The following is a 9,413-nucleotide window of genomic DNA, read 5'->3' as shown; positions in this document are numbered from 1 at the left end:
AAAACTAAATAAAAAATCATTCACCTAAATTTATTTTACACTTATCTAAATAAATTCAAAATATTCCTTTTACAATCTATTCATTTTCTAGCCAACATGAGAAGGTATAATGCGCACATCTCACTATGGCGTGTTGGTTGGGAGCGTAGGCTATCAACTAATTGTTATTAAGTTCGTGTCTTATTTATGTGATGTGTGTATGAATATGCCTTAATTATCCTAAATATATATAAAAAAAAAGTTATAAGGATTTTATTAATTCAAAAACATGCAATAAGTAATAATATTTCTAAAATAAATATTTTATAGTTCAAAAACTATTTGCTATATATATATATATTAAGATAAATTTACATATATCAAACATATAAAACTTTTTTTTGGGGGAATTTAAATATATAAAGCGCAAATTTAATTTTTTTTAATTGATAGTCAAACTCTCGATGAACAGACCACGGTGTGAGTTATGGACAACATGAAGTTTTATTCAAATAAAGCAAATGGTTTCCTTCACGTAAAAACGGCCCAAAGTGTTTTAGCACAGACCGAAAATAGTTCAGTATTGGGGATAGAATCACGTGCGACGCTCGTGGCTTATCGGAGGGTAGATATGCAATTATTTATTACAATGTCCAATTGGTGAAAAATACTCACAGCCCTATATATATATATATATATATCAGAATGCCTCATTGTTAACATTAACGAGGCGCTCCTATTTGGCATCGCTCCTTTCTACTCGAAGCCCTAACCCTAGCTCCAAACCTCGCTCTACCTCTCGTGAGAGATGTCGCACTTCGGGAGGTCGGGTCCGCCGGATATCAAGGACACATACTCTCTCCTCGTCCTGAATATTACCTTCAGTAATTTTCTCTCCTCACTGTCGTTTGATGTTTCGATGTGATTGAAATCTTTCCTCTTATTGTACCGGGCATTGGGCTGCATATTCTCCGTGTCTTGATTCTTTTGCAGGGACTACGGCGGACGATCTATTTCCCCTCTTTGATAAATACGGGAAAGTTGTTGATATTTTCATTCCAAGAGACCGCAGGTATCTCGCAGCTCCAAACTCTCCTTAAGCAAATAACTGTGTTTTTTTATTTGGGTCGTTCACTGCTTTTTCTAATTAAAAGTTTAGGGTTGAAAAGAATGTTTTTTTTTTAAATCTTATATATCTTATATATTTCATTTAGTGATTGTTATCTTTTTAAAAGTTTAGGGTTTTTTTTAGAAGAATGTTTCTGGACTTGTTGTGGTGCTTAAAAAAAATTTATTTAATTTTTTCCTTGAATTGCTAGGACTGGGGAGTCTCGTGGCTTTGCATTTGTGAGGTACAAGTATGCAGATGAGGCACAAAAAGCTGTGGAGAAACTTGATGGTAATTTAATTCTCTGCTTCACCTGGCAGTAATCAATAATTTATATTTTCTGCATAATGGGATTGATCTCTCTCTCTCTCTCTCTCTTTATTATGTTATGTTTCTATTTTGGAACAACAGGAAGGAATGTGGATGGACGGGAGATCATGGTTCAGTTTGCCAAATATGGACCAAATGCTGAACGAATGTAGGCATCATTGATTTTTCTTTTTTGAATCTTATTTAATATAATCAGTTTATCAATTAGAAAATGCATTCTATTTGTTTTTTTGTTTTTTTTAGCTTGAAGAGCAATTCATTCAATTTGTTTTCCTTAGATACCTTGCTCACTATTGAATTGGTTGCATATCTTAAACAGGATTGTTAGTGTGAATTAATAGTTGAAATTATGATAGAAGTTTGATAATACAGTTTAAATTTATAAACCAAAACTGAATGCTTTCAATTTGTTTTGTAAATGTTACATTTGAATTGGTTGCAACATCTTAAATAGGATTGAGTGTAAATTATAATTGATAGTAAGATGGAAATTTGCTTTTATAGCTTATCATGTTAACCCTTAATGTTTTAGTGATAATAATGCTATTTGTTCTTCCATGCCATACTTAGCAGCTAGCATTTCTTGTTTGAATAAAAATAATCTATAAGCCATTGATTGGGATGAGTTTATTGATAAAGATAAAGATGGAACGGATAACTGTGAGGATTAGATTATACACTGCATGAATGCTACAAGCTGAAGGGGTTTGACTGTTAAATTACTTAATTGCATTACATTATTTAATAATTTCAAATTTGCAAAATTTTGATTCATGGAATGTGATGAAGCTTAAGAATTTGTTATTAATTCAGTTCAACATCTATTTTCGCTCTTCTGAATAATCATCATAACTGAAATTTCCTTGTTAAGTTGAATAGCTTCTTTTTTGGCAGCTCGCTTCTCTCAAGCAAGTCTGTAGCATGATGATTAGGACCATGGGGCTTGGCAAGCATATAACCTTAATGTTTTCAATAACTTCTGATAAAACTGCAGCACTGTCTGATCATTCATGTTATTTTTTTTCATGGAAACTATATGGATGTACTGGATTGTAAGGTCATTAGTTTAGTAGTTTGTACTGTGTTCTATGTGCATGATATAGCACATTGAGAATTTCATATTGATTATTGTGGAGCTTTATTTAATATACTTTTCACTCAACTTCAGAGCCTTCCATTTTCTTCTTAAATCAAATGTTGCTTTATGTAGTTTCTATATGGTTTGATGGGCATTCTTTCAGTAACATTAGCTTCTTTTTCGCATGCAATGCCTTTTTCTATTTATTTTCCTAATTATTACATTTTCATTATAATTGCAGCCACAAAGGAAGAATTGTCGAAGCTTTGCCAAAGTCTAGGGGCAGGTCTAGAAGCCGCAGTCCCAGGCCTAAGTAAGGGTTGATGCTATCTTTTGTGAGCCTTTGAATGATTATTGTGTTTGTGGTTATACATGTGTTTTTATGTTTTACGTTCACATCTGGTTATAGGTAGATTCACTTAACCCATTATTAACATTGATCCAATTCTATTTAGTGTGATTTTATACTTAAGGCACCGTTTTCTTCACCGTTGCCAGTGCATAACTGGCCTTCTTATAGCTATCATGGCACTTAGATGTATTCACATGTTGAAGATTGGTTGGATGGTCATTTAGCTTGCGTTATGTTTTTGTTAGTTCAGTTTGAAATTCATCATACTTTCATAAAAAGTTATTTCTTACTCTGCTTCCTTAGCTATGCATGACAACCAGTTTTTGTTTACTCTACAAGCTTTTCATTAATACTTATGAACAGTTTCCATTCTTGATGACTTGGATTAACGTTAAGTGAACCTATTTTCCATTCTTGTTGACCTGGATTAACATTAAGTGGACCTGTTTTAACTATAGAAAATTTTATATAATTATTGTTTGGTCAACAATGCCATGTGGATTTAGATGTTTTGAAACAAATGAGTCACTAATAAGCAAGCTAAAGTGTGATGAAAGTGAAAAAGAGTGTTATGTAGTAATAACGGGAAATAAAGGGTAGAGTCAGAAAGTATAATGTTAGGGAGATGCTATGAATGTGCTTGTGTAAAACATTTTTAGGCGGTTTAGTCATGCATATTTATTGGAGGGCTTCATCTTATTCAAAAGACCAACTACTACAATTCACATTCTTGTATCATTCAATTGGAATTAGTGGAAGATTCATGAAGTTGTGATTATAAGGATTGTGATTTCCATTCTTTTGTAATGATCTCAGGTATAAAGATGATTATTATCGAGATAAAGATTACAGAAGGAGAAGCCGCAGTCGAAGCAAAGGGAGGTATGAACGTGATAGATACCATGAGAGGGAAAGAGATTATCGTCGACGAAGCCGCAGTCGTAGCATGAGCCCTGATTATCACAGAAGTCATGGTAGAGGCAGAGGCTATGATGATGAGCGGGAGAGGAGCAGAAGCCGTTCCATTGACAGGTAATTTTGATGACCATCATTGCTATAACAATGGTTCAGTTAGCGGTGTAATTTGCATTTTGTTCCTCAGTGCATCTGATCGTCGTAGTCTTAGCCCAAGGAGGAGCATGTCTCCTCGTAAGTCATCTCTTTCTCCCCGTGGGAGTCCACCTTACCGTGATGAAAGCCCCAACAAACGCAGCAGTGGCAAGCGTTCACCTTCTCGAAGTGCTTCTCCAAAAGGGCGTCGTGCCATTTCTCGTAGTCCCTCTCCTCGCAATTCTGATGAGGTCTTCCTATCTACTTCAAACTTTCATTTTCATTTCCGACAACCATGGCATGCTTGCTTTAAGTAATTTTGTTTTTGCAGGATTGATTGCTCTCAGTTCCAGCTCAAGAATGGTGGAAAGTTAATCCCTTCCTAGTTGCCTGTATAATCGTTAATGTTGGATGAACTAATCTAAAGTTTCTCTGGACTGCTTTCCAAGGTCACGAGTTTCCTAGTTGTTACTATCTATTTCTTTGTTTCTGGCACACTTCTCAACTCATTGCGTTTTGGCTATAGTTTTAGCCACCTGGATTTTGTTGGAAAAATTGTTTATCTGTGATGTAGCCTTCTGCAACTTCCACTGCTCTATTATTTTTAAGCTTTTACTCTATTTTCTGTAAATTGTATGCTGACTTGTGGTAGATCCTACAATTTATAGCTTTGCTGGAGAAAACAGTAATTGTAGCTGATTAGCGGCTGATAGTGAGGTGATGCAAATGGGTGTCCTTGCTGTTGCTGTTAGTCCGTGTTGATGATATCTTTGATGCTGATGTTGATATGTGGATGATGATGTTCGTAAAAGCATGCTGTGCTCTTCTCATCCTAGGGAAACAAAGGTTTCATTACTCGACTAAAATCAACTTTAATTGAAATAAAAGTGAAGTTTGAAGGTCATTCTAACATTGTAGTCCATGTTGATGTTAATCCATGTTGATGATATCATTGATGCTGATGGTGATACATGGATGATGATGTTCGTAACAACATGCTGCTCTTCTCATCCTAGTTTTAAAAAAAGGTTTCATTACTCCACTAAAACCAATCTGTTGAAATAAACGGTGAAGTTGGAATGTCATTCTTTCTTAACATATTGTAGCCTTGGAGACATGAGATGCTCCTTTTCTATTTTCAATTCCTATTAAAGCTGGTTTCGGGAACATCAGGTAAGTAGCGTCATCAGTTTAAAACCAAATTGTTACAGATATTGTCCTCCTTTGAGATTCAATTTGTTGAATGAGATGACAATAGTTTTGACTTATTGTTATCTTCGGACATGTGGTAACATGACATGGCCCAGGCTGTAGCTGTGAGTTGTGAGAGATGAGCTGGTGTTCCTGCGGAGTGTGAGAATGGGGGTAAAGCTGTGTTGCTGTCCCATGTGGTTGCTGATGCCGTGGTGTTATGTTGCTGTTTTTGCTGTTGAATCTGATGCATTACATTAGTCTCAATGGATCTATCCCCTCGGTGGTGGTATGATGGTTTAATTTCATTATTATAGTAACTGCATCTACATTTGATCGGTCAATGAAGATCATTAATTTCTATATTATAACAGATTGAAGTCTGTAATATATTTATGATCCCAAGCAATGCCTAGTAGATTTATTTATACAGCTCATGCCAATTTGTTTGAAGGGCCAAAGAAAAAGGTACTTGTGGTTTGAAAGTTGTTTTTTTTATTGGGGGAATTGCTTAAGGTCATTAAATTGAATTTTTATAGTATTTCTTAGCTCTACTTATCTGCACTGCTTCATGGCTTTTTTTTGATGTTTATCCACAAGTTTGTCCATGGCCATCAGTCTATAGATTCATATCTGTTGCTGAATTTGCCTTTGATAATAAAAGCGTCTTGTTTCTCGATGTTGCATTTTACAGAAAGCATAACATATTAGACATTTCTGGCCTACATCATGGTATGTGCTTTTTTTGGGTATTAGAAGTTCAATATGTGAGCATTCTTCTTATGGTTGCAGAGGAGTGGTAAATTCTCTGCTTTTTGGTCTTTGTTATAGGCACATATATAAGTATTGCTAATCCCAATTTTGGGCAACTCTCTCGAGGAGTCAGAAGTACTCTTAACTTGTTTTCTTTTTTTGAGCCCAGAGATAGACTTTGTTTGGAACAGCTTTCTTATGCTTCCTAAGATAGTTTTTTAATAAAAAAATTTTAACGAAGACATATTCTTCTTTTTTGAGCCAAGAGACTGGTTTTGTTTTGTTTGGGACAGCTTTCTTTTGTTTGGAATAGCTCTCTTATGCTTCCAAAGCACGCATTAACAAATATAAGCTTACAATCAAATTCTTTGGTGTTATTTAGGATTATTTTTTATCTTCCAAAAAGGTTTTGTTAGTGTTTTTCATTTTTTTTATTGACAAATCAACCCCATTTTTTATTTGTCTATCATTTTTTATGTAATATGCAATGAAAAGTAGCGTGTATTTAGAATAACGAATACATTTTTATTTCGTATTTAAATATTGAAGTAAAAATAAAAAAATAAAAATAAAAAGTGGTCCTAAATTATCTTTTATAGGTACTGCGTTCTAAGAAGGTCATAATAGACTATCTACTCTAATTGTATAAATGGGTTTTTAAAAGCTTTCTAATAGGAGAATGAAAAGAACTTACAAGATAGAGGTTGAGAGAATGATACTAGCCTAAACCCTAAAAGCTGCTTAATAAATCTAGTGGAGTGAGAATTAAAAGAACTATTTAAGTGTAATATAGTTTTATAAGTAATCACGATTAAGTTCTAATTACCCATGCTTAATAAAATATATGTATGTAATATATGAAATAATAAATTAAACTTGCCGAGATGTAAATATGATGTTCTTGTGGAATTTTTGGCAATGGGTTAAAAGTTTCATATAAATATAACTATTGGAATTCAACATATTTTATATAGCCATTTATCGTGGAAGGTTAGAAGCTATCAATCTACGTTCTACGTTACAATAGTAAATTTTGAATGGGTCACATAAATCAAGCAAGCTCGTTAAAGAGACGAAGAATGCTCATATGGACTTTGATTTAGAAGCACTCATCTAAGAGGTAAATTTGTCTGTGTAGGTTTGTTTACATAAATCAAGTCTTATTGTTTGTGTTCATGTTTGATTCGTTTAAATTAATAGTGTCATGTTTGGTTCATGCTCGGTTTGTTTAGTGCTTATCAATTTTTTTTACACTATCAAACAAGCAGGTTAGGTTCATGAATAATTCTAATGAATATTCTTGAGCTATCAAATGAGCAATATTATGAATAAATACGTAACTAGTATTTTCGAGCTACCAAATGAGCTCTTTCAAGAATAAACGATCTATGATTAATCTTATATGAATATATTTATCGTGCTTATTCACGAGTTCTAAATAGAACACTAATCGAGCTTTATATCAAGCTTAATGTCAAACTTGTTCACGAGCTTCAAATGAAGTTGTTCGTGATCATAAATGAATAGAACACGTTAGTGTTCAAATTTGTTTATTTAAGGATCGAGTATTAAAAATGTTGTTCAAGTTTTTCTGTTTAGTTAGTTAAACGATCACAAACAAGCTTTAATTAAACCAAGCAACGAGTAGCTCGTCGAACGTTTGGTTCGCTTGAAGTCCTACCCACCGTACATTGGTTAAAGGAGATTGTAATAAATCGAAAGATCACAAATTCAAACAATATGCTTTATGATTCAATTTCTTCATAAATATGAGTCATTGGCTTGGAAAAAGGAGACTAGAAGCTTCATTCTTTTTTGATTCAATGGGATTTTTTTTTTTTTTTTTTGGATTGTATGCAATTTTTTCAAATCTTTTGAAATTTTGGAGAAAGTTATTTTTTGTACATGCGTGATGGAGTTCTCCACTTTAGCGACCTTTTATCTATTTAAGAATTATTTTAATTTTTTAATAATTAGTTAACTTCGTGATTGAGTGATAAATTTTGATTCAAACTTTTTTTTTTCCGAATTGCATCGTCACGCCTTACTCAATTATTGTATTTTGTGATTTCAAGCATCGGACTTGACTTATTTATTTATTTTTATAATATGGTAATTAACTTATCATTTGGCATAAATTCTATTAATTTTTTATCTGACATGAAATAATTTTGTATTTGAAATTTTTACCCCACAAATCATTAACTAAACAGCTGTTTGGGTTCATTCTTGTTTTTAATTCTGATTTTTTTTTAATTCATATTTAAATTTAAAACAAACTATATTTGATTTTTTTTTTTTTTGACATTTGAGTCAATTAAGGTAAACTCACAACGTAAGCTTCGAACTCAAGATCTCTTAGTTGATAGTCAAAGATCCCAACCAACCAATAAACAAAGGTGAGTTACATACAACTGGTGATATTGAAAGTTATTTTAACAAATTTATATGACATCAAAATTTTATTTTGAATTTTTTAAAATAATAATTACTTATTTGACTTAAAAAAAAAACATGTTTTAAAAATAAAAAAACAATAGCAAAAATAAAAATAAAAAAAGATAAAATGATCCTACCTTGACTTCTAGATAGTTGATGAAATATGTTAAGGAGAAAATCACTCAAAGTTAAGCTAAAACAAGCCTATGATTTTTCTCTGCATTTTTTTTTTTAAATTTTCCTTAGCTTATAACTAAGAAAAATTAAGGCTTCGTTTGGGACGACTTTCTTATTGCTTCTTCAGTAGATTTCTAACAAAAAAATTAAATTTTTATAATAAAAAGCTGCTTTAAGAAACAATAAGAAAGCTGTCCAGCTATCCCAAACGAAGCCTATATTAGTAAATTTAATCAAACCCAACTCAGCACACAATAACTGTTTTGATATTCTTAATTAATTCATATCAACTTAAAAATCCATTACACTACAATAAAACAGACCCTATAGAATTGTATTTTTTTATTTTTTTAATATTTAGATTAATTAAATCAAATTCATAAACTTATTACATATAAAAGATTAGAATTAAAAACTTCTAATTAATAGCTGAAATTCTTTAACTAACAGACAATGATGAGCTTCATAGGATTGTATTAAACTGAAATAAATTAGACTCAAAAAGCTACAGAGGGCACAAAAACGTATGTGAGAACTTTCAAGTTCCAAGCTTTCGCCAGTCAACTAAATTGCAGTCATGGTTTCTCTCTCTCTCTCTCTTTATTTTATTATATTATTTGTATTATAATGGACAATTATTTTATCTCTCAGCAACCGCTCTTTCGCCTCTTTCCCAAAATGACCTCAATCTAATCATGAAAATAAATCATATATTAATTAAGAACTTAAAAAAAAAAAATGTAGTGAAAGCTTAAAATATTATTTAATCATATTAACGTAATTGATTATTTAGCTAAGAGGATGATTGCAAGTGATAGTGAGCATCGGATGTACTGATTACATGGAGATTAGGACTTTGTTTGGGATGGTGTTTTTTAGTAAAAAAAATTAATTTTTTATTAAAAAAATGTTTTATAAAATAGTAAAAAAACTATTTGGAACGAAGCAGAATATAT

The 9,413-nt window shown here is 32.1% G+C and overlaps 1 protein-coding gene across 1 annotated transcript; it reads left to right on the top strand.

Moving 5' to 3' along the window:
- Positions 1–706: 706 nt before the first annotated feature.
- LOC110092257 (serine/arginine-rich splicing factor SC35) lies at positions 707–5,618 on the top strand. Its single transcript, XM_020816735.2, has 9 exons — positions 707–863; positions 973–1,051; positions 1,299–1,378; positions 1,499–1,565; positions 2,737–2,808; positions 3,664–3,879; positions 3,950–4,148; positions 4,229–4,346; positions 4,566–5,618. The coding sequence occupies exons 1-8, from the start codon at positions 788–790 to the stop codon at positions 4,232–4,234; spliced, it is 795 nt and encodes a 264-aa protein (XP_020672394.1). The 5' UTR covers positions 707–787; the 3' UTR covers positions 4,235–4,346; positions 4,566–5,618.
- Positions 5,619–9,413: the final 3,795 nt, after the last annotated feature.

This window comes from Dendrobium catenatum, unplaced genomic scaffold (assembly GCF_001605985.2).
Source record: "Dendrobium catenatum unplaced genomic scaffold, ASM160598v2 fragScaff_scaffold_1088, whole genome shotgun sequence".
NCBI classification, from domain to species: Eukaryota; Viridiplantae; Streptophyta; class Magnoliopsida; order Asparagales; family Orchidaceae; genus Dendrobium; species Dendrobium catenatum.
This window is presented reverse-complemented; position numbering and strand designations above follow the sequence as displayed.

Bases quoted from the DNA above. Each gene is read 5' to 3' on its own strand.
- LOC110092257 (XM_020816735.2), top strand. From the start codon at position 788: ATGTCGCACTTCGGGAGGTCGGGTCCGCCGGATATCAAGGACACATAC. The intron at 864-972 runs GTAATTTTCTCT...ATTCTTTTGCAG, and splicing joins CGTCCTGAATATTACCTTCA to GGACTACGGCGGACGATCTA. The intron at 1,379-1,498 runs GTAATTTAATTC...TTGGAACAACAG, and splicing joins AGCTGTGGAGAAACTTGATG to GAAGGAATGTGGATGGACGG.